The sequence below is a fragment of the Anopheles merus genome, chromosome 2L, assembly GCF_017562075.2.
Source record: "Anopheles merus strain MAF chromosome 2L, AmerM5.1, whole genome shotgun sequence".
Lineage (NCBI taxonomy): Eukaryota > Metazoa > Arthropoda > Insecta > Diptera > Culicidae > Anopheles > Anopheles merus.
Window position 1 is genome coordinate 33825490 of NC_054083.1, and position 25731 is coordinate 33851220.

Below are 25731 nucleotides of genomic sequence, written 5' to 3' on the forward strand. Positions count from 1 at the left end.
ACAGATGAGTCTGTCCCTTATCCTCAAATCCCTGTGAGATTTGAAATAAATTTATTGACAGTTAATGAGACAATCATAACTTCTACCATCCAACATAATATCGGTAAATTGATGGGTAAAAGAGTTTTTTCTAAATAGTTACCAATGACAGAGTGGGTACTTAAGATAAGATTTATTATTATCTAATGTACAGGATTCTGTATATCACATATTCCGGGAAAACTAGTCTCACAGTAATTACAGTGTTGGCTTCTAAGTACCTGGTATGTTGATCACTGAGACAGAAAGTGAAATAATTAATACAGCTAATAGGCACAAATGCAAAAAATCAAATATTTTTTATTAGTAGTTTCAGTTTGATCCTTGTATTTTAAGCAGTAATGTCGTTCAAACCAAGTATACTCATTTTCATAAGCGATCAATACCCACCCTCGTTGGACATCATTTTTGTCTCGCTAAACGTGCACAGTGTCCTGTGTGCTGTTTCCAAAACATGCGTGTACACATGCCAACGCAGATAAACCTACAAATGCCTCGTGATAATGGTTGACTGCTCAATACAAAGCCACGAGCTATGAACACTTGTTGTTATCGTTCTCCAAGTTTACCAACAAGCATCTTAAAAACGTTTATGTTTGATCTATATCAGGAATCTAAACATTCTCTCCAAATCGTTGCGCAAAGAACTGTTTCGTCATATAAAACGATGCATCTGTTCCTTCCACAATCATACAACCATCTGCATCAGCTCAGTGTCATTGTCGACTCAACATCCAACAGCAATCAACATGAAGTACTTCCTCGTAGCATTTCTACTGGTTGTGGCCGTAGCTCAGCTTTCTTCGGGTTAGTATACAGAGCATGGTGAATCTAAAGGGCCTAGAATAAACAACATTATATTCCTTTTCACAATAACAGGAGCTTGCTGCCCAACGACAACGATGTGCAATACCTGTTTCAAGCCGGTACTGGAATATCGCAACCATTACGTAGATCCAATCCAGCGTTGTTCGTGTGAGAAGTGCTGTCCCACGGGATACAACTACGATGGATGCCGATGCGTCAAAACGAGCACGTGTCTGAAATTGGTTCCCAGCCATTACTGAGTGTGCGACAGTGTGGGATAAGTGTTTCATAGTTTGTTTCGATGATAAACTATAGCCATCAAGAGTAAAATTACAATAAACACATTCCAGAACAGATCCAAACTGCATTTTTACCATTGAACTGTATATTAGTATTCTAGGAGCTTTAGTAAAGTATTGTGAAAGTTATGATAGTTTTGGAAGTATTTCGTAACATACTCTAGTTTATCTCATGCTTCAGATCTCCATACATTTGAAGATGGGTTGAGGTCGATCACACATCTTCCGTTCAATGGTACGTATTGCATGGCACATGCTGCTGGGTGAACAGTCTCGGACTGCATCGCGGACACTTGCAATCTTCGTATCCGTGGTTTACTCCAGCACATCGATACGGGTAGGGGTAGTTGTAGACCACCTCCTCCAGATAGCCCGATGGATGCTCCTCGGTGTAGAAGACGTTTCCTCCGCACGACGGATATGAGACTTGATGATGGAAAGATGCGATTAATACATGTTTAAAGGATCGGGAGAAAGTCCTGAGACTGTGAATAGTTACTCACAACAATGGATGTGTGCAACACAGGCGATGAACAGAGCGAACGCAACAATCGTCTTCATGGTGAGACTGCTGGACTCGTTTGGATTAGAACGATGTTTTATCAACTGTTTATTGAATTGAACTGTTTGTCGCTAGTTCTGTTGGCAGTATTTATATGAAGCGGTGGGTCTCAGCATCCATTGTCAGAACTGAAGTCCATGGAACAAACTGAGACGGTCACGCGTGGGTGATAAGAGTTTTTACCACCTGTTAATCTGGGCAGAAGAACAATAGAGTAATAAAAGAGTAAGTTAAAAGTAATGTCGTAGAAATCATTATATTGAAACAATTATATTCATAGTCATGATCAAATCAATTGGAATAACATACATGGAGTTATTAAAAGGCCTTACGTAAGAACAGTTTGTATTTTCTTGTGTTAAGTAGCGCCTCGTGCCTGATTAAGGGTTGCTGTTGAACTCCTTTAGAATATGACATGAATTTGTCATGCATCTCCAGCATAAATAATAATGGCCCGGATGGCTATGCCGGTAGAGCCTGATACTTTGAATCCTATGTATCAATGATTGGCCTGGGAATGCGTCACTCACATACGCCGAGATTATTTGTATCCACCGTGATGATGGGTCAAGATTCATTTTCAATTAGGCATTTGAACATGAGTCTTTGACCATCAATCCATTTCACCAATCCAGTCGATAATTATTATTTTCTAGTCGCAATGCAAAGCAATGTCAAAAAGTGGACAGATGAGTCTGTCCCTTATCCTCAAATCCCTGTGAGATTTGAATTACATTTATCGACAATTAATGAGACAAACATAACTTCTACCATTCAACATAATATCGGTAAATTGATGGGTAAAAGAGTTTTTTCTAAATAGTTACCAATGACAGAGTGGGTACTTAAGATAAGATTTATTATTATGTAATGTATAGGATTTTGTAAATCACACATTCAGGGAAAACTACTCTCACAGTAATTACAGTGTTGGCTTCTTAGTACCTGGTATGTTGATCACTGAGACAGAAAGTGAAATAATTAATACAGCTAATAGGCACAAATGCAAAAAATCAAATATTTTTTATTAGTAGTTTCAGTTTGATCCTTGTATTTTAAGCAGTAATGTCGTTCAAACCAAGTATACTCATTTTCATAAGCGATCAATACCCACCCTCGTTGGACATCATTTTTGTCTCGCTAAACGTGCACAGTGTCCTGTGTGCTGTTTCCAAAACATGCGTGTACACATGCCAACGCAGATAAACCTACAAATGCCTCGTGATAATGGTTGACTGCTCAATACAAAGCCACGAGCTATGAACACTTGTTGTTATCGTTCTCCAAGTTTACCAACAAGCATCTTAAAAACGTTTATGTTTGATCTATATCAGGAATCTAAACATTCTCTCCAAATCGTTGCGCAAAGAACTGTTTCGTCATATAAAACGATGCATCTGTTCCTTCCACAATCATACAACCATCTGCATCAGCTCAGTGTCATTGTCGACTCAACATCCAACAGCAATCAACATGAAGTACTTCCTCGTAGCATTTCTACTGGTTGTGGCCGTAGCTCAGCTTTCTTCGGGTTAGTATACAGAGCATGGTGAATCTAAAGGGCCTAGAATAAACAACATTATATTCCTTTTCACAATAACAGGAGCTTGCTGCCCAACGACAACGATGTGCAATACCTGTTTCAAGCCGGTACTGGAATATCGCAACCATTACGTAGATCCAATCCAGCGTTGTTCGTGTGAGAAGTGCTGTCCCACGGGATACAACTACGATGGATGTCGATGCGTCAAAACGAGCACGTGTCTGAAATTGGTTCCCAGCCATTACTGAGTGTGCGACAGTGTGGGATAAGTGTTTCATAGTTTGTTTCGATGATAAACTATAGCCATCAAGAGTAAAATTACAATAAACACATTCCCGAACAGAACCAAACTGCATTTATACCATTGAACTGTATATGAACATTCCAGGAGCTTTAGTAAAGTATTGTGAAAGTTATGATAGTTTTGGAAGTATTTCGTAAAATACTCTATTTTATTTCATGCTTCAGATCTCCCTGCATTTGAAGATGGGTTGAGGTAGATCACACATCTTCCGTTCAATGGTACGTATTGCATGGCACGTGCTGCTGGGTGAACAGTCTCGGACTGCATCGCGGACACTTGCAATCTCCGTATCCGTGGTTTACTCCAGCACATCGATACGGGTAGGGGTAGTTGTAGACCACCTCCTCCAGATAGCCCGATGGATGCTCCTCGGTGTAGAAGACGTTTCCTCCGCACGACGGATATGAGACTAGATGATGGAAAGATGCGATTAATACATGTTTAAAGGATCGAGAGAAAGTCCTGAGACTGTGAATAGTTACTCACAACAATGGATGTGTGCAACGCAGGCGATGAACAGAGCGAACGCAACAATCGTCTTCATGATGAGGCTGCAGGATTCGTTTATAATAAATCAATGTTGAATCAACTGTATATACTTTTGTACTGATTTGTACTAGTTCCTTACTCGGTGTTTATATGAAGAAGTGGATCTCAGCATCTATTGTTATAACTTAAGCCCACTGGACATATTAAGCAGGTCACGTGCGGGCGATAAGATTTGTTAATAGGTGAGGACAAAAGAACAAAAGAGAATTATAATAACACGCTAAAGTCATTGTTAAAAACAAATCATTCAATCCTGTACAACGTTAACAAAGATACGGGGAAGCCGTAATAACATTAATTTTAATAAATTATATCCATGAAGATCTATGGCTGAATCCATGAAGATATTTTCTGAAAGCAGCGTCCACATTAGATATAATGAAAAATAAACTTTGAAAAATATGATTGTATTGAAACGCCTCATCCCGAACCAAAAGAAACTGATATTTTAAGTCACTTTAAGTCAGCAGGATTCAGTAAGGATGTTTATTGGATTATTAAGGTATTTTGGCAAAAAGTTCGCTAATGTCAGGAATCAAAGTTGTTGTTTCATATGAAGTTCTACTGAAATAATGAAGAAGATAGATAACAATGAATTACAGATAATAATAAGTAAATTGGAATAACATGATACATACAAACTATGACTACAAAAAATGGGATAATACATTCAAATTAACATTGCTTTTACAGTTTCAAACAAGTCATATTCGCAAGCATCTAACCCATAACATCCGTAATTTTCATGAAGATTCTGCAGTTCCTACCGACCGTAGTAGAACCTTTTTTCAATCGACCAATTGAGGAATACAGGTAATTACACACCATAACCCTTATCGCAAAACATTTTTGTCTCGCTAAACGTGCACAGTGTCCTCTGGACTGTTTGAAAAACATGCGTGTACACGTGCCAACGCAGATAAACCTACAAATGCCTCGTGATAATGGTTGACTGCTCAATACAAAGCCACGAGCTATGAGCACTTGCATTATTCGTTCTCCAAGTTTACCAACAATCAAACAAGCATCTTCGAAACATCGATATTTGACCCATATCAGGAATTTAAACATAGTCTTCTACTCATTGCACAAATAACTGTTTCGTGATATAAAACGATGCATCTGTTCCTTCCACAATCATACAACCATCTGCATCAGCTCAGTGTCATTGTCAACTCAACATCCAACAGCAATCAACATGAAGTACTTCCTCATCGCATTTCTACTGGTTGTGGCCGTAGCTCAGCTTTCTTCGGGTTAGTATACAGAGCATGGTGAATCTAAAGGGCCTAGAATAAACAACATTATATTCCTTTTCACAATAACAGGAGCTTGCTGCCCAACGACAACGATGTGCAATACCTGTTTCAAGCCGGTACTGGAATATCGCAACCATTACGTAGATCCAATCCAGCGTTGTTCGTGTGAGAAGTGCTGTCCCACGGGATACAACTACGATGGATGCCGATGCGTCAAAACGAGCACGTGTCTGAAATTGGTTCCCAGCCATTACTGAGTGTGTGACAGTGTGGGATAAGTGTTTCATAGTTTGTTTCGATGATAAACTATAGCCATCAAGAGTAAAATTACAATAAACACATTCCCGAACAGAACCTAACTGCATTTTTATCATTGAACTGTATATGAATATTCTAAGAGCTTTAGTAAAGTATTGTGAAAGTTATGATAGTTTTGGAAGTATTTCGTAAAATCTTCTTCTTCTTCTTTGGCTCAACAACCGATGCCGGTCAAGGCCTGCCAACACACTTGTGGGGTTGGCTTTCAGTGACTTATTGATTTCCCCCCATAGCAGGATAGTCAGTCCTACGTATGGCGGCACGGTCTATTTGGGGCTTGAACCCATGACGGGCATGTTGTTAAGTCGTACGAGTTGACGACTGTACCATGAGACCGGCTATTCGTAAAATACTCTATTTTATTTCATGCTTCAGATCTCCCTGCATTTGAAGATGGGTTGAGGTAGATCACACATCTTCCGTTCAATGGTACGTATTGCATGGCACGTGCTGCTGGGTGAACAGTCTCGGACTGCATCGCGGACACTTGCAATCTCCGTATCCGTGGTTTACTCCAGCACATCGATACGGGTAGGGGTAGTTATAGACCACCTCCTCCAGATAGCCCGATGGATGCTCCTCGGTGTAGAAGACGTTCCCTCCGCACGATGGATATGAGACTGGAAGGTGGAAACATGCGATTAATACATGTTTAAAGGATCGAGAGAAAGTCCTGAGACTGTGAATAGTTACTCACAACAATGGATGTGTGCAACGCAGGCGATGAACAGAGCGAACGCAACAATCGTCTTCATGATGATGCTGGAGTTGGTATAAGCCCGATGTTCTATTAACTGTTTATTGAATTGAACTGATTTATAACAGTACAGTTAGTAGTATTTATATGAAGCGGTGGGTCTCAGCATCCATTGTGAGATCAAAATCAGGTGTTCAATACAAATGTGGTCACGTTCAAATGATAGGAACTAGACATACTATCCCTGTATAACTATACACCTTATCAAAAGAGGAATTCTATTAAAGAAACATGGAAAAAATAAACACGGCAATGATCCCTATGAACCTGTAATTGCTGTTACCTGTAATTATCATTCATTACCTAGTGCTGATTACGTCCCTGCCCTTTGTACATGCCACCCGTCACTACTACCGATGGATTATTTACAGAAGTCTTTGGGATTGATAATAACAGTTACAGTCAACTGCGAAGCTGCGAACTAGTTTTTCTTCAAAACCAGACCCCGGGAAAACCGACACATTCTGTGGCGCGTAATACTCAATACCTCGTTTTTGGCAATATATTTATTCTGTCTTGGTCTTAGTTCCCAAGGCACACTGTTTAAAATCAATAATTATATAATTATCAGACTAACTCTTACAGTGTATAATTTACAAAATACATTCCAAACAATAAATCGGATACTTGATCGGAATTTCGACTTAATCGTCCACGCGTATTATCAGTCGTTATCAGTTCACGCGCATACATTGTTTACTAAATTCAAAGTTAGGCTCTTAAGCGACTACGGTTGTTCCGTCAGGTAAGAAAATATTTTAATAAATAGCCTCGCTAACTGTAATTTGATATAACGAACTGTAAACAGTTATATTAAATAACATATTATAATAATATATAAACTTATATTTTTTTTTGCATGTTGCATTGGTGCTTTTCTCAAACATTTCTGTCCAGTTTACGCTCGCTCAAAAAAAGCTTAAAAACAACAAATCAAAACAGGTGTAAGAAAGACGTTATTTCTTTGTTGAAAAGAGCAAATATCAGATACAATCTCAGTAAAACGATTGAATGTCAAAAGTTATAACTTCATTTAGTATTTAGAATAAATAGATTCATAATCTTGGTACTATTTTCGGGTTTGCAGTAAAAATAATGTATTTCAATTGCTCTTCATCGGATACGTTTCATTTCCAAGTTTCCATTTAGTACAGCGATACAAGCTGCCGAAGACAGGAACAATCCGGGACGCATTTGCATCCGTCCCACTTGTAGCCCATCGGACACCTCTTCTCCTCACACGTGTTGCACACTGGAGCTACATAGTTTACTCGATATTGCACTGGCACCGGCTTGTGGCAGGACGAGCAGGGCGCAACCGAGGGATAAAATCCTCCTGTAAACGACATAAAGATGATAAGTAGTAAATTAATTGAGTCTCGGTAGTGCCAAGCATCCTAAATCCTTACCTTGAGCAAGCTGAGCTACGGCCACCACCAGCAGAAAAGCGGCAAGAATGTATTTCATGTTGAATGTTAGTTTGTTTGATTGTGCGTCTGCTACTAGAACAAGGGTGAAGATGTGTCTGAATGGTTAATGAATACTTGTTGCATGCTTTTATACCGCACGCTCTTTGTTCGATCGCCAGTAACACGTGCAGGAGTTATCGAAGGTAGCTCCCGTGACTTCCGATTGCAGCCATTGCATAACAGTCAGCTAACGGTGCAAACCAACACGTATGTTATTATAGCTTCAGACATAATACAAATTCTATACTTGCACGAATTATGCACTTTGTCGCTAATTTGCGCTTATTATCAGCATATAGCTTAAATGTATTAGCATATGTTCACCCTCTTAGAATGTAATACGTGTCAAAAACTTCTATATAAGGCGAAAGTGTCAGACACCGATTCCATATAATGATTGTAGCCCGCGTGGAAGAAACTTGTAAACTATAAAACATGAAATATATCATAAGCGGTCTATTAGTATTTGTGTTTGCTACAGGTATGAAAGAAATCTTCAAACTAAAAATTAAGATAGTTGCTTTGAAATAACGAATATAGTATTTACAGAATGTCTAGCCAGGTGTTTTACAAAGTGTGGTGTTGCATCTTGCAATGAGTGTGAAAGAGCTAATTACAATCCTGTCGAACGAGACCATTACTCGGTAGAGGAAGAGCATATCCCTTACTGTAGTAAATCAGTGTGCAACAAATGCATCTCAGCTACATCTCTAAAACCAGATTGTTTGGTTCGGTGTGGCAAAAAAATAAAGTGTCGCAAGCCGACACCCACGACGACGACAACCGAGCCTAACTGTGAGGAGTCATCTGAGGAGGATCACTCATCGGAAGAAGATCATCCGTCGGAAGAGTCCGATTGTGAAGAAAAGGAAAACTACTCCACAAAATGCGAAGTGACCACGACAACCGAGCCTAGCTGTGAGGATTCATCTGAAGAGGATCACTCATCGGAGGAAGATCATTCGTCGGAAGAGTCCGCATGTGAAGAAAAGAAAAGCTACTCCACAAAATGCGAAGTGACCACGACGACCGAGACTAGCTGCGAGGAGTCATCTGAGGAGGATCACTCATCGGAAAAAGATCATTCGTCGCAACAGTCCGATTGTGAAGAAAAGGAAAACTACTCCAACAATTACGAAGTGACCACGACAACCGAGCCTAGCTGCGAGGAGTCATCTGAGGAGGATCACTCATCGGAAGAAGATCATTCGTCGGAAGAGTCCACATGTGAAGAAAAGAAAAGCTACTCCAACAATTGCGAAGTGACCACGACTACCGAGCCTAGCTGTGAGGAGTCATCTGAAGAGGATCACTCATCGGAAGAAGATCATTCGTCGGAAGAGTCCACATGCGAAGAAAAGAAAAGCTACTCCAACAATTGCGAAGTGACCACGACTACCGAGCCTAGCTGTGAGGAGTCATCTGAGGAGGATCACTCATCGGAGGAAGATCATTCGTCGGAGCAGTCCGATTGTGAAGAAAAGGAAAACTACTCCACAAAATGCGAAGTGACCACGACAACCGAGCCTAGCTGTGAGGAGTCATCTGAGGAGGATCACTCATCGGAAGAAGATCATTCGTCGGAACAGTCCGATTGTGAAGAAAAGGAAAACTACTCCACAAAATGCGAAGTGACCACGACAACCGAGGCTAGCTGTGAGAATTCATCAGAAGATCATAATTCATCTGAAGAGAAACATTGTCCTTATGGTTACTTTTGGAATGGATATTTCTGTTCTCCCGACTGTAGGATTAATATTGATAAAACGCCTCTGTGTATATGAAGAAAATTGTACTACTGGTCATCATGTTCCACAACACGAAGCTTTAGTTAGTGACAAAATGTATTCCTCGCCCTTTATTGGTGGTCTAAGCTGCTTGCTTGTGGCATTGTGCCTTTATGCACTACCAAACCATTTAACCTTTATCGCTAGCACGTGTAGCGAGGTCACAAAAAATGGACAACAACCGCGAGACTGCAGCCTGTAGTACTGCACCTGTATAAAAGCCAATTCCAAACAACATTCAGACATCATTCAATACCTTCGCTTCTTGTGCTTCATACACCTAAAAGAAATTCAAATACTAACAACAATCATGAAGTCCCTGGTGTTGTTCGCCTTCCTCGCTGTCTGTGCCACTCAGGTGTACTCGTGTAAGTAAAACGCCTCAGTTTTGTATAAAGGGAAAAATACAAGTTTAACGTTGTATTGGCAATTCTAGTCCATCTGTCGTATCCAGTCGCTCCTCATCATGTGTTGGGATGCCCGGAAAACCATCTGAGCCCTTACTATAGCTATCCCCGCGCCGTGGCTCATCCTCGTCTGACTCACGTTCCGTGTCAGAGTTGCCACGGTTGCCAGACTTGCAACAAGCCGAAGAAGAGCAGCGAGCTATACCCGTGCCCGTACAGGCAGCACGGACCATGCGAATGCAAGCATTAGAGGCAGAAAAAACAAATTCCAAACTGACGATAACGAACTTTCAATAAAATATGTTTGAATCTAACAGCAACCAATCGGCATTTGTGAGTCATTTCTAACGGACACAAAATCTATTAAATAGGAGATCATTCATATTGATGAAAAGTTTTGAAATATCCAAAAAGTCTCAAAAGGCCATAAAAGGCATAGAGATAAAGACCCGTTCTATCTTGCGAGAGCTTTTAAGTTACAGTACCAAAATGCCCATACCAGGTTTTTGATTTTAATTTATTTTATAGAGACTTTGAGTCTACTGGCCTCATTCGCCTCATTTTCCACACCAATGGGATTGAATAGAGCGTCGGATACCATGGTCCGCTTTTATGCAAACCATGGTTCATTTATGCATTTTATACTATGGTCCGCAAACGTCTGCACATGTTAGTTTGTATTATTTTATTGCAACTCCAGCGCATGTGACTAAAGATCGAACATAGAGCTTGTAGTATAAAAGGATGCAACAACTCTGCCACCTAGCCACTCAGATACTTCTTCATCCTGGTTCTAGTAGCAGATGTCTATCATTCAATTGTTAACGTTCCGAGGCTTATACGGCTTATTCGAGATCTTTTAGAGCAAATTCTAGGTAACCCACTTATTTACATTGACAGGTTGGGAAAAAACCAATCATCATATTTTATTTCGATGTAACTGTATCGTTTTGTTTTTTATTTGCGCTTTCAGTAGTAAGAGGGCTTATGAGTTTTACACTTGCATCCCACAGCACAGAAATACCCATTCCAGTAATATCCTTCGGGACAAAGGTCCTCTTCAAACGTATACACATTTTGGTATTCGGGAACTTCTGCACACTTTGGCCTGCAAGTAACATGTTGGCTTGGCACATTTGTTACATGTTGGGACACCGCAGTACGGATGCTTCGGTGCTTGCTCTACCACGTAATGGTCTAGGTAAGTTATTTTTTCATGAACCGTTGCACACTGTTGGCACGATGGAAGACCACATTTGGATGGACACGAGGCCAGACATGCTGAAAGAGAAAAACAAAGTCCTGTTATGGTACGCTTGTATGCATTACACATTGAATCTCTGATATACCGTACCTGTAGCAAACATGCACAAGAGTATAGAGCTGATGATGCACTTCATCTTGTATGATCTTCGTAATCACTATAAAAACTGGAATATTTGCACTACTTGCACCACAATCAATGAATGCATCGTTATCCAATGCATTCGCTTTATATAGTGAGTTTCCTTTCATTTTCCGTCCCTTGTGAGATCAAATAGACTGTCGGACAGAGTCACAACAAAAGGCAAGTGAAAAACAACACCTCATTTTCTTTCATTGTATAGACTGTCTCCTACCATCGCCCTCTTTTGCAGCACGTATCTGCACGTATTGGTCTGTATTATGCTAGTTACGCAATACCATCTATGGATAGTCACTTGACAACTTCTGCACATATAACTCGTGAACGAACAAAGAGCGTGCGGTATAAAAGCATGCAACAAGTATTCATTAACCATTCAGACACATCTTCACCCTTGTTCTAGTAGCAGACGCACAATCAAACAAACTAACATTCAACATGAAATACATTCTTGCCGCTTTTCTGCTGGTGGTGGCCGTAGCTCAGCTTGCTCAAGGTAAGGATTTAGGATGCTTGGCACTACCGAGACTCAATTAATTTACTACTTATCATCTTTATGTCGTTTACAGGAGGATTTTATCCCTCGGTTGCGCCCTGCTCGTCCTGCCACAAGCCGGTGCCAGTGCAATATCGAGTAAACTATGTAGCTCCAGTGTGCAACACGTGTGAGGAGAAGAGGTGTCCGATGGGCTACAAGTGGGACGGATGCAAATGCGTCCCGGATTGTGCCTGTCTTCGGCAGCTTGTATCGCTGTACTAAATGGAAACTTGGAAATGAAACGTATCCGATGAAGAGCAATTGAAATACATTATTTTTACTGCAAACCCGAAAATAGTACCAAGATTATGAATCTATTTATTCTAAATACTAAATGAAGTTATAACTTTTGACATTCAATCGTTTTACTGAGATTGTATCTGATATTTGCTCTTTTCAACAAAGAAATAACGTCTTTCTTACACCTGTTTTGATTTGTTGTTTTTAAGCTTTTTTTGAGCGAGCGTAAACTGGACAGAAATGTTTGAGAAAAGCACCAATGCAACATGCAAAAAAAAATTATAAGTTTATATATTATTATAATATGTTATTTAATATAACTGTTTACAGTTTGTTATATCAAATTACAGTTAGCGAGGCTATTTATTAAAATATTTTCTTACCTGACGGAACAACCGTAGTCGCTTAAGAGCCTAACTTTGAATTTAGTAAACAATGTATGCGCGTGAACTGATAACGACTGATAATACGCGTGGACGATTAAGTCGAAATTCCGATCAAGTATCCGATTTATTGTTTGGAATGTATTTTGTAAATTATACACTGTAAGAGTTAGTCTGATAATTATATAATTATTGATTTTAAACAGTGTGCCTTGGGAACTAAGACCAAGACAGAATAAATATATTGCCAAAAACGAGGTATTGAGTATTACGCGCCACAGAATGTGTCGGTTTTCCCGGGGTCTGGTTTTGAAGAAAAACTAGTTCGCAGCTTCGCAGTTGACTGTAACTGTTATTATCAATCCCAAAGACTTCTGTAAATAATCCATCGGTAGTAGTGACGGGTGGCATGTACAAAGGGCAGGGACGTAATCAGCACTAGGTAATGAATGATAATTACAGGTAACAGCAATTACAGGTTCATAGGGATCATTGCCGTGTTTATTTTTTCCATGTTTCTTTAATAGAATTCCTCTTTTGATAAGGTGTATAGTTATACAGGGATAGTATGTCTAGTTCCTATCATTTGAACGTGACCACATTTGTATTGAACACCTGATTTTGATCTCACAATGGATGCTGAGACCCACCGCTTCATATAAATACTACTAACTGTACTGTTATAAATCAGTTCAATTCAATAAACAGTTAATAGAACATCGGGCTTATACCAACTCCAGCATCATCATGAAGACGATTGTTGCGTTCGCTCTGTTCATCGCCTGCGTTGCACACATCCATTGTTGTGAGTAACTATTCACAGTCTCAGGACTTTCTCTCGATCCTTTAAACATGTATTAATCGCATGTTTCCACCTTCCAGTCTCATATCCATCGTGCGGAGGGAACGTCTTCTACACCGAGGAGCATCCATCGGGCTATCTGGAGGAGGTGGTCTATAACTACCCCTACCCGTATCGATGTGCTGGAGTAAACCACGGATACGGAGATTGCAAGTGTCCGCGATGCAGTCCGAGACTGTTCACCCAGCAGCACGTGCCATGCAATACGTACCATTGAACGGAAGATGTGTGATCTACCTCAACCCATCTTCAAATGCAGGGAGATCTGAAGCATGAAATAAAATAGAGTATTTTACGAAATACTTCCAAAACTATCATAACTTTCACAATACTTTACTAAAGCTCTTAGAATATTCATATACAGTTCAATGATAAAAATGCAGTTAGGTTCTGTTCGGGAATGTGTTTATTGTAATTTTACTCTTGATGGCTATAGTTTATCATCGAAACAAACTATGAAACACTTATCCCACACTGTCACACACTCAGTAATGGCTGGGAACCAATTTCAGACACGTGCTCGTTTTGACGCATCGGCATCCATCGTAGTTGTATCCCGTGGGACAGCACTTCTCACACGAACAACGCTGGATTGGATCTACGTAATGGTTGCGATATTCCAGTACCGGCTTGAAACAGGTATTGCACATCGTTGTCGTTGGGCAGCAAGCTCCTGTTATTGTGAAAAGGAATATAATGTTGTTTATTCTAGGCCCTTTAGATTCACCATGCTCTGTATACTAACCCGAAGAAAGCTGAGCTACGGCCACAACCAGTAGAAATGCGATGAGGAAGTACTTCATGTTGATTGCTGTTGGATGTTGAGTTGACAATGACACTGAGCTGATGCAGATGGTTGTATGATTGTGGAAGGAACAGATGCATCGTTTTATATCACGAAACAGTTATTTGTGCAATGAGTAGAAGACTATGTTTAAATTCCTGATATGGGTCAAATATCGATGTTTCGAAGATGCTTGTTTGATTGTTGGTAAACTTGGAGAACGAATAATGCAAGTGCTCATAGCTCGTGGCTTTGTATTGAGCAGTCAACCATTATCACGAGGCATTTGTAGGTTTATCTGCGTTGGCACGTGTACACGCATGTTTTTCAAACAGTCCAGAGGACACTGTGCACGTTTAGCGAGACAAAAATGTTTTGCGATAAGGGTTATGGTGTGTAATTACCTGTATTCCTCAATTGGTCGATTGAAAAAAGGTTCTACTACGGTCGGTAGGAACTGCAGAATCTTCATGAAAATTACGGATGTTATGGGTTAGATGCTTGCGAATATGACTTGTTTGAAACTGTAAAAGCAATGTTAATTTGAATGTATTATCCCATTTTTTGTAGTCATAGTTTGTATGTATCATGTTATTCCAATTTACTTATTATTATCTGTAATTCATTGTTATCTATCTTCTTCATTATTTCAGTAGAACTTCATATGAAACAACAACTTTGATTCCTGACATTAGCGAACTTTTTGCCAAAATACCTTAATAATCCAATAAACATCCTTACTGAATCCTGCTGACTTAAAGTGACTTAAAATATCAGTTTCTTTTGGTTCGGGATGAGGCGTTTCAATACAATCATGTTTTTCAAAGTTTTTTTTTTCATTATTTCTAATGTGGACGCTGCTTTCAGAAAATATCTTCATGGATTCAGCCATAGATCTTCATGGATATAATTTATTAAAATTAATGTTATTACGGCTTCCCCGTATCTTTGTTAACGTTGTACAGGATTGAATGATTTGTTTTTAACAATGACTTTAGCGTGTTATTATAATTCTCTTTTGTTCTTTTGTCCTCACCTATTAACAAATCTTATCGCCCGCACGTGACCTGCTTAATATGTCCAGTGGGCTTAAGTTATAACAATAGATGCTGAGATCCACTTCTTCATATAAACACCGAGTAAGGAACTAGTACAAATCAGTACAAAAGTATATACAGTTGATTCAACATTGATTTATTATAAACGAATCCTGCAGCCTCATCATGAAGACGATTGTTGCGTTCGCTCTGTTCATCGCCTGCGTTGCACACATCCATTGTTGTGAGTAACTATTCACAGTCTCAGGACTTTCTCTCGATCCTTTAAACATGTATTAATCGCATCTTTCCATCATCTAGTCTCATATCCGTCGTGCGGAGGAAACGTCTTCTACACCGAGGAGCATCCATCGGGCTATCTGGAGGAGGTGGTCTACAACTACCCCTACCCGTATCGATGTGCTGGAGTAAACCACGGATACGGAGATTGCAAGTGTCCGCGATGCAGTCCGAGACTGTTCACCCAGCAGCACGTGCCATGCAATACGTACCATTGAACGGAAGATGTGTGATCTACCTCAACCCATCTTCAAATGCAGGGAGATCTGAAGCATGAAATAAAATAGAGTATTTTACGAAATACTTCCAAAACTATCATAACTTTCACAATACTTTACTAAAGCTCCTGGAATGTTCATATACAGTTCAATGGTATAAATGCAGTTTGGTTCTGTTCGGGAATGTGTTTATTGTAATTTTACTCTTGATGGCTATAGTTTATCATCGAAACAAACTATGAAACACTTATCCCACACTGTCGCACACTCAGTAATGGCTGGGAACCAATTTCAGACACGTGCTCGTTTTGACGCATCGACATCCATCGTAGTTGTATCCCGTGGGACAGCACTTCTCACACGAACAACGCTGGATTGGATCTACGTAATGGTTGCGATATTCCAGTACCGGCTTGAAACAGGTATTGCACATCGTTGTCGTTGGGCAGCAAGCTCCTGTTATTGTGAAAAGGAATATAATGTTGTTTATTCTAGGCCCTTTAGATTCACCATGCTCTGTATACTAACCCGAAGAAAGCTGAGCTACGGCCACAACCAGTAGAAATGCTACGAGGAAGTACTTCATGTTGATTGCTGTTGGATGTTGAGTCGACAATGACACTGAGCTGATGCAGATGGTTGTATGATTGTGGAAGGAACAGATGCATCGTTTTATATGACGAAACAGTTCTTTGCGCAACGATTTGGAGAGAATGTTTAGATTCCTGATATAGATCAAACATAAACGTTTTTAAGATGCTTGTTGGTAAACTTGGAGAACGATAACAACAAGTGTTCATAGCTCGTGGCTTTGTATTGAGCAGTCAACCATTATCACGAGGCATTTGTAGGTTTATCTGCGTTGGCATGTGTACACGCATGTTTTGGAAACAGCACACAGGACACTGTGCACGTTTAGCGAGACAAAAATGATGTCCAACGAGGGTGGGTATTGATCGCTTATGAAAATGAGTATACTTGGTTTGAACGACATTACTGCTTAAAATACAAGGATCAAACTGAAACTACTAATAAAAAATATTTGATTTTTTGCATTTGTGCCTATTAGCTGTATTAATTATTTCACTTTCTGTCTCAGTGATCAACATACCAGGTACTAAGAAGCCAACACTGTAATTACTGTGAGAGTAGTTTTCCCTGAATGTGTGATTTACAAAATCCTATACATTACATAATAATAAATCTTATCTTAAGTACCCACTCTGTCATTGGTAACTATTTAGAAAAAACTCTTTTACCCATCAATTTACCGATATTATGTTGAATGGTAGAAGTTATGTTTGTCTCATTAATTGTCGATAAATGTAATTCAAATCTCACAGGGATTTGAGGATAAGGGACAGACTCATCTGTCCACTTTTTGACATTGCTTTGCATTGCGACTAGAAAATAATAATTATCGACTGGATTGGTGAAATGGATTGATGGTCAAAGACTCATGTTCAAATGCCTAATTGAAAATGAATCTTGACCCATCATCACGGTGGATACAAATAATCTCGGCGTATGTGAGTGACGCATTCCCAGGCCAATCATTGATACATAGGATTCAAAGTATCAGGCTCTACCGGCATAGCCATCCGGGCCATTATTATTTATGCTGGAGATGCATGACAAATTCATGTCATATTCTAAAGGAGTTCAACAGCAACCCTTAATCAGGCACGAGGCGCTACTTAACACAAGAAAATACAAACTGTTCTTACGTAAGGCCTTTTAATAACTCCATGTATGTTATTCCAATTGATTTGATCATGACTATGAATATAATTGTTTCAATATAATGATTTCTACGACATTACTTTTAACTTACTCTTTTATTACTCTATTGTTCTTCTGCCCAGATTAACAGGTGGTAAAAACTCTTATCACCCACGCGTGACCGTCTCAGTTTGTTCCATGGACTTCAGTTCTGACAATGGATGCTGAGACCCACCGCTTCATATAAATACTGCCAACAGAACTAGCGACAAACAGTTCAATTCAATAAACAGTTGATAAAACATCGTTCTAATCCAAACGAGTCCAGCAGTCTCACCATGAAGACGATTGTTGCGTTCGCTCTGTTCATCGCCTGTGTTGCACACATCCATTGTTGTGAGTAACTATTCACAGTCTCAGGACTTTCTCCCGATCCTTTAAACATGTATTAATCGCATCTTTCCATCATCAAGTCTCATATCCGTCGTGCGGAGGAAACGTCTTCTACACCGAGGAGCATCCATCGGGCTATCTGGAGGAGGTGGTCTACAACTACCCCTACCCGTATCGATGTGCTGGAGTAAACCACGGATACGAAGATTGCAAGTGTCCGCGATGCAGTCCGAGACTGTTCACCCAGCAGCATGTGCCATGCAATACGTACCATTGAACGGAAGATGTGTGATCGACCTCAACCCATCTTCAAATGTATGGAGATCTGAAGCATGAGATAAACTAGAGTATGTTACGAAATACTTCCAAAACTATCATAACTTTCACAATACTTTACTAAAGCTCCTAGAATACTAATATACAGTTCAATGGTAAAAATGCAGTTTGGATCTGTTCGGGAATGTGTTTATTGTAATTTTACTCTTGATGGCTATAGTTTATCATCGAAACAAACTATGAAACACTTATCCCACACTGTCACACACTCAGTAATGGCTGGGAACCAATTTCAGACACGTGCTCGTTTTGACGCATCGGCATCCATCGTAGTTGTATCCCGTGGGACAGCACTTCTCACACGAACAACGCTGGATTGGATCTACGTAATGGTTGCGATATTCCAGTACCGGCTTGAAACAGGTATTGCACATCGTTGTCGTTGGGCAGCAAGCTCCTGTTATTGTGAAAAGGAATATAATGTTGTTTATTCTAGGCCCTTTAGATTCACCATGCTCTGTATACTAACCCGAAGAAAGCTGAGCTACGGCCACAACCAGTAGAAATGCTACGAGGAAGTACTTCATGTTGATTGCTGTTGGATGTTGAGTTGACAATGACACTGAGCTGATGCAGATGGTTGTATGATTGTGGAAGGAACAGATGCATCGTTTTATATGACGAAACAGTTCTTTGTGCAACGATTTGGAGAGTATGTTGAAAGTTGTGATATGGATCAAACATCGATGTTTTGAAGATGCTTGTTGGTAAACTTGGAGAACGATGAAAGCAACTGTACATAGCTCATGGCTTTGTATTGAGCAGTCTATCGTTAACACGAGGCATTTGTAGGTTTATCTGCGTTGGCACGTGTACACGCATGTTTTGCAAACAGTTCGGATGCCAGGGAGCATGTTGTGGGAAACGAAAATCTTGTGCAACGGGTAGTAACGAAAGAGTTACTGTAATGATAGGGTTTTCAGCTTTAATCTCTAGAACTAATAATGAGGTTTGCAAAAACATACATTTGTTACATTTGAATGTTAGAAATCATGAAAAACCGTGTATACTTCGTTTTTTGCATAGAAAATCATTTCAAATAATAAAACGAAGTATTGTTTATTTAAAGAATACAATCATATCGTTTAAATCTGTTATGAATCATTTGAAAGCCAATCTTTTTCTGTACCGTGAATAATTATAAAATATAGTCTTTGCATGAAAATTTGATATTCAAATTTTGTAAATAAATTTGATTACTTTCAAAGTATATGCATAATTTAGTAGTATGTTGATTTTTCAAACAGTAAAGAAAGTTTATAAATTATCTTTGAAATATTGTTTTCCTGTACACTATTTATGCAAAAAAAACTTTAGCCTTTAATCGTAATTTCTATCATTTTCTTTCAAAGCTTATTATTTATTTAGTGATGGGTCAAACATATTACCTAATAATTTAAAATAATACTATTTATCAGCCAAATTTTGTCAACGACTATCGTCGAGAAAAACATTACTGCTTTGTTTTTTTTAATCTTAGGGTCTTAGTTAAGAGCAGGGAAAAATGCCTTGAAAAAAGAGAACTGTTTCTGCCAAACTATACAGGTCTTTAGGATAATTTATACCATTATAGGTATCGTGGTACAGTCTTCAACTTGTATGACATTATCAACATGTCCGGCATAGGTTCAAGCCCCGATTGGATCGTTTGAGTTTATACTACGAAGAGTTTGTAAAAGAATTATATAAGAAAAAAGTTTATATAAAAAATCGGAATAAAAAAACTACATTCACTTCTATAGACGATACTGGTGCTAGATATCCCTGTATAAGATTTTTTAAAAGTTAAGTATCCTGTTGGCATTTCGATTTCTTTATTTTATACAGCTTATGTCGTTATGTTCTATTATAAACCTCACAGTCATATTGGATGATTAGATGGTAAACAGATAACTGAACCAATCCGACCACATAATTTTTCAATTTATAAGAATAATAGTTAATAATTTCAGTACGTTTAACGTGTTTATTCAATTTCAAAGTATAGCATTTAATGGTTTAGGATATCACGACATATTGATCGTTCCTCTTCAATAAAGTGACACAAGCTGCCGAAGACAGGCACAATCCGGGACGCATTTGCATCCGTCCCACTTGTAGCCCATCGGACACCTCTTCTCCTCACACGTGTTGCACACTGGAGCTACATAGTTTACTCGATATTGCACTGGCACCGGCTTGTGGCAGGACGAGCAGGGAGCGACCGAGGGATAAAATCCTCCTGTAAACGACATAATGATGATAAGTAGTAAATTAATTGAGTCTCGGTAGTGCCAAGCATCCTAAATCCTTACCTTGAGCAAGCTGAGCTACGGCCACCACCAGCAGAAAAGCGGCAAGAATGTATTTCATGTTGAATGTTAGTGTGTTTGATTGTGCGTCTGCTACTAGAACAAGGGTGAAGATGTGTCTGAATGGTTAATGAATACTTGTTGCAAGCTTTTATACCGCACGCTCTTTGTTCGATCGCCAGTAACACGTGCAGAAGATATAGAAGCTAGTTCCCGTGACTTCCGATCGAAACTATTTTTGAGTTCTTCGGTCTGAACCACACGTGTATCTGCAGCATGCCGGGACAAAGAAGTATTGCGTATATTTGCTTCTAGTGGGTACATAACGATTCCGGTTCGTTGTTTGCCACATGGAAACAAGGAGGTAAAGTTCCTATATAAAGCGGAAGCGTTGGACATCAATTCAAACATTTATCACGGTGCAAATAGAATCAACTCATCTTCAGAATCTTCTCGGTTCACACTCCTGCAGGATGAAGTACGCTTTGAGCTTCCTTTTCGTCGTGGGTTTTGTCACAGGTACAGTATGAATCTTTCGATTGTAAACATATAATAACAATACTCTTTTGATACTTTCAGCTTGTCTTGCCTCGTATCATGTAAATTCCTGCCAGAAGAAACCAACAACTCCGAAACCAAAATGTGTGGTGCATTATGTGGAAGAGGAAAAGTATCCCAATGATTGTGAAGTCACCACGACCACCACCGAGTCTAGCTGTGGCCATTCATCGGAGGAGGAACATTGTGCCGATGGATATAACTGGAATGGGTATTTCTGTGTTCCTGAATGTAAATCTTCAACCCATAAGCCACCCTGTTACTAAGCGTTGGGCTTAGTTTCGGTTCTAAACTGAAATAAAATTCTATCGTGTCTACAGTTTTGATTGAAACAGTGAAGTTTTTCATTTAGATCCTAGATATGGATATGATGAATAATTTGCATTGATTGAAAAATGAATTATGTTTATATGATATCACATAAATCCATACAGCTAGTTTCATCGGACTGGCCATCCGCCAACACTATTATTGCATTCGTGTGGATGCCACATGCTACGCCGCTCAACCTTTATCGCTGAAACGTGTCGCTTCTTAGCAAAAACGGGTCCCAGCCATAATAGTGCACCTGTATAAAAGCTAATTCTGAACATCATTCAGGCATCATTCAATACCTTCGCTTCTTGTGCTTCAGACATCTAATAGAATTTCAAATACTAATAATCATGAAGTCTCTGGTGATGCTCGCCTTCCTCGCTGTCTGCGCCGCTCAGGTGTACTCGTGTAAGTAAAACGCCTCAGTCTAGTGTTAATGAGAAGATATAATGATAAAGCTAAATCTATCCTTCTAGTCCACCTGCCGTATCCTACTCATCATTTGTTAGGATGTCCGGAAAACCATCTGAGCCCCTACTATAACTACCCAAGCGTCAATACTCTTCCCTGCCAGACTCACGTTCCGTGCCAGTCTTGCCACGGTTGCCAGACTTGCCACAAGCCGAAGAAGAGCAGCGAGCTGTACCCGTGCCCGTACAGACAGCATGGTCCGTGTGAGTGCAAGCACTAGAAGCAGCAAAATGACTATCGAATGAATCGAATGCTATGAAAATGAATAATAAATGCCATTGGACGTATGAAATTGAAAAATGAAGACTACAATTAGTCATCTTTTATTATTATTTTTAGTTATTTTGTGTGGGGTTTCTTGATTCTGCTTGTGATATTTTTTGAACATATTTTTTTCGATAAATTTTTAAAAGATGGCAACCAATCCACCCAAAGCCGGGTGTCCGTTGCCTTAATAAAATACTCACAACAGTTGTGTACAAAAACAGTTTTTGTTTTATTTAGTTCTTGAAACTATCCTATTCAAGGCTTAAAATAAAATAGACTGCTAAAGTATATACAGATTCTTCATTCTATTTAGAGGTAACGTGCTACTCGGACATGACGGTCTGTTAAGGCTTTTAATACTTATTTCCTGTACCATACAGTAGGATAATCAGTACTTGCTACGGGGGAACGGAGGCTTGAACCAATGACGAGCATGGCATTGAATCGTACGTACGTTGACGACTGAGCCACTGATTAATGAAGATAATTAAAGATTGAGAACATTAATTGAGCATGTATTTTTATTTTGTTCATTGTTCACGAATGGTGAAAAAATTATTTCTCCTTATTACTTTATTTCTTGTACCGCAGATTGGTACGATCGACAATTTGCACTACTTACCAACATACCTAACATGGGTACAATACCCGTGTAGATCATTCCCTCCTCACGAAAGAGTGACTTTCCGTCCTAGCTTCGATAAGTCACTGATAGTTAAGCCCATTAGTGGTACAAGCAGGTCTGAACCGAACTGACAGCGGTATTTGTCCCATACAAGACGAATCTGTCAGACGATAATCTTACTTTTGGATAGTGGTATCTTATTGATTAAACTGTAACCAATTTACCCATGTCTTTGTATATAAGCAGCCTAAAGTATGTGTTCAGATTTGATAAACTGACATTACTCAAAAGCTTTCTGTATTTAGTTCGTTACAGAACTGTTATCATAAATCGGAGCGCTTCAAGTATTTCATTTATTTTTAAATACATTTTTACATGATTTTTTTTATAAATATATTATGTTACAGATTATGTGTATATGTCGTTATAAGCTTGGAAAAAGCTACATCAAAAATATTTGTTTAAAAACAAACACCTTGCTTTGCACAAATGTTGGTACACATGAAGAATTGTTAAAGAGTGCATTTTCTTATTGCTTTTCGAAAAGAAAAGATTTTATTGATTTTATTTTTGAAGTATTTTTTTTGGCTCAAACATTTGTTCTAATACATGTGAATTGGTACTTAGCTTTGAAGTATCCCCTAAGTAAGACTACTATATAAAGATACCTAAAATGAATACTATGTGTGAACACACCCAAACGCAAACTATCTTAATTAAAAAGTTTTACTTTTAGTTTTTTACAAAGTGTATAATTTACCATTAAAGAATTTACCATTCATGTTCTTGATTTCTTTGTTCCCCGAGAGCCCGCGTCTGCGTGGTACGTTTTTGATATGCCCCACATTTTTTATAACCGGTCCACCACTAACAAAAACGATCGTTTTGTCTCGAGTATTTGAAACGTGCTTCGACGTGGAATTCGAACACGAGCCAAACTATACGGAGCAAATGCTTACTGTTTTTCATATAAAAGCACCAGTAACGTATTGAAAACATCATCCAAACGCCTTCACTGCTCCTTACAACATCAGCTAAACAGCTCCAACCAGCATTCAACATGAAGTCTGTCATCGCTCTCGTTCTGTTCGCTGCCTGTGCCAGCCAGGTCTACTCAGGTAGGGTTTGGTAAAGAATCTAAATCAATTAGTAGCCATGTTGCTAACGAGTTGAAATGTTCTTATTTCACAGCTTGCACCAAGACGTATCCCAAGTACAGCCACAAAGTAGCGACTCCGGAAGAGCTCGGTGTTGTCGGTCATCATTACGGTTACCCCGGTTACCCCGCCGGTTACTATCCCGGTTTGGCTTACCCCCACGGTCCTGCCTACTACCCATATGCGCCATCCTGTAACAAGGGCCCTGTTGTTGTCAACTACAACCACCCGTCTGTTTCTTCCTACAAGCGTCCCGGACCCTGCAGCTGTGGAAACTGTCTTTCCTGCAAAGCCCGACCAGAAAACCTGTACTACTCGGAGCCCCTCAATCCTAGCTTCCATTACTAGGGATCTCGATTAATGAGACACAAACCGAATGATGCACTAAACACAGGAAGAAATAAAAACTCACACATTACGAAACTTTAAACTCTATGCCGTTAATGTAAATCTGTTAGTGATACTATCCTCATAATTGAGAACAAAAAAATAATATCCTTCAAGCGAAAATTCATCTTTTAGACGAATAACTCTCCCACATTATTCAAAATACGCATACGTTCTCAACAAAAGAAAAAATACCGAATTGCCAAAATGGTTAAAAAACTACCTTCATACTTACTGCTTGGCAACAGTTTGAATTATTGCGGTCTGTCCAAAACCAATCCTCTTTTTACACTCATGTACATTCCTTAATCTAACCTTGCTGACCGAAACATCGACACCATCTAATAACATCATTTTGGGCCTACCACGTCAACACTGTTCTTTAGAATATAATAAAACGATGTTACGAGCTAGATTAACGTATGAAATGACCGTTGAAGCTTACTTTTATTTTCTACAACTGCAAGTAGTATCATTTTTTTACCTTTTAAAACATGCACACATAGTAAATGCATCTAAAATTTAAATCGTAGGTTTGCTTCTTCCCCACTGTTAAAGTTTAACACTGTCTTTACATTGTTAAGTTGTAGAGTGAAATGTAAAAAGCAAGGAAATGTATGTACTAATTTACTACATTTTTAAAGGAGAATACTAAAACAGTTTTTAAACAACAATTTATTACATAAAAAATAAATTGCGTAATATAATCAATTAATTGAAGTATTAATTTGCCCCCCATAGTGTCATCGTTGGTAATATAACAGTTTAACTTAAGTTTATACCGCAATTGCACGTACGTTCTGATATTAAACTTTACCCGTGCACGTGTGGGTACTACCATAGATAATGCAAATGTGTAACATCTCCTGCGAAGATGTTTATAGTACGCAACAAACATTTCCAAGTCGAAGTTATATTTAAGTTGTAACTAAACTCAGTGTCAAGTCGATGTTAAGTATATATATTGTAGCTAAACGGAAACAATAAACCTTTGTCTTGAAGCAATTAGCAAGCGAAATTGTACTAATTCAATTGTTTATTCCATTGTATGCACATCTTAAGCAGTCCTATATAAACTCCGTCTCGATGTAGAATTAACATCAAACAGCAATAGCAGCATCTGAAGATTTACAGCAGCTCATACATCTCTATTCAACCCCTACACCATGAAGTCAATCGTCGCTCTCGTCCTGTTCGTTGTCTGTGCCGCTCAAGTTCAATCAGGTATGATCCATCTGTTAACCAATCTTGAGTATTTGATGATCATGTTTGATCGATCATTTCTTTCCCAGCTTGCGTCAACACGAACTTACTCTACAGAAACTATGACTACGTGCCGGGC

General features: G+C 39.1%; 1 protein-coding gene across 1 annotated transcript; it reads left to right on the plus strand.

The window, feature by feature from the left end:
* Nucleotides 1-5219: 5219 nt before the first annotated feature.
* Nucleotides 5220-24350, plus strand: LOC121592322 (cell wall protein RTB1-like). The gene is made up of 4 exons (XM_041913721.1): nucleotides 5220-5306; nucleotides 8659-9562; nucleotides 21189-21398; nucleotides 24037-24350. Exons 1-4 carry the CDS (start codon nucleotides 5220-5222, stop codon nucleotides 24348-24350), a joined length of 1515 nt encoding a protein of 504 aa, XP_041769655.1.
* Nucleotides 24351-25731: the final 1381 nt, after the last annotated feature.

Bases quoted from the DNA above. Each gene is read 5' to 3' on its own strand.
- LOC121592322 (XM_041913721.1), top strand. From the start codon at position 5,220: ATGCATCTGTTCCTTCCACAATCATACAACCATCTGCATCAGCTCAGT. The intron at 5,307-8,658 runs GTACTTCCTCAT...AAAAAAATAAAG, and splicing joins CCAACAGCAATCAACATGAA to TGTCGCAAGCCGACACCCAC. The intron at 9,563-21,188 runs GTGAGAATTCAT...TGATACTTTCAG, and splicing joins CACGACAACCGAGGCTAGCT to CTTGTCTTGCCTCGTATCAT.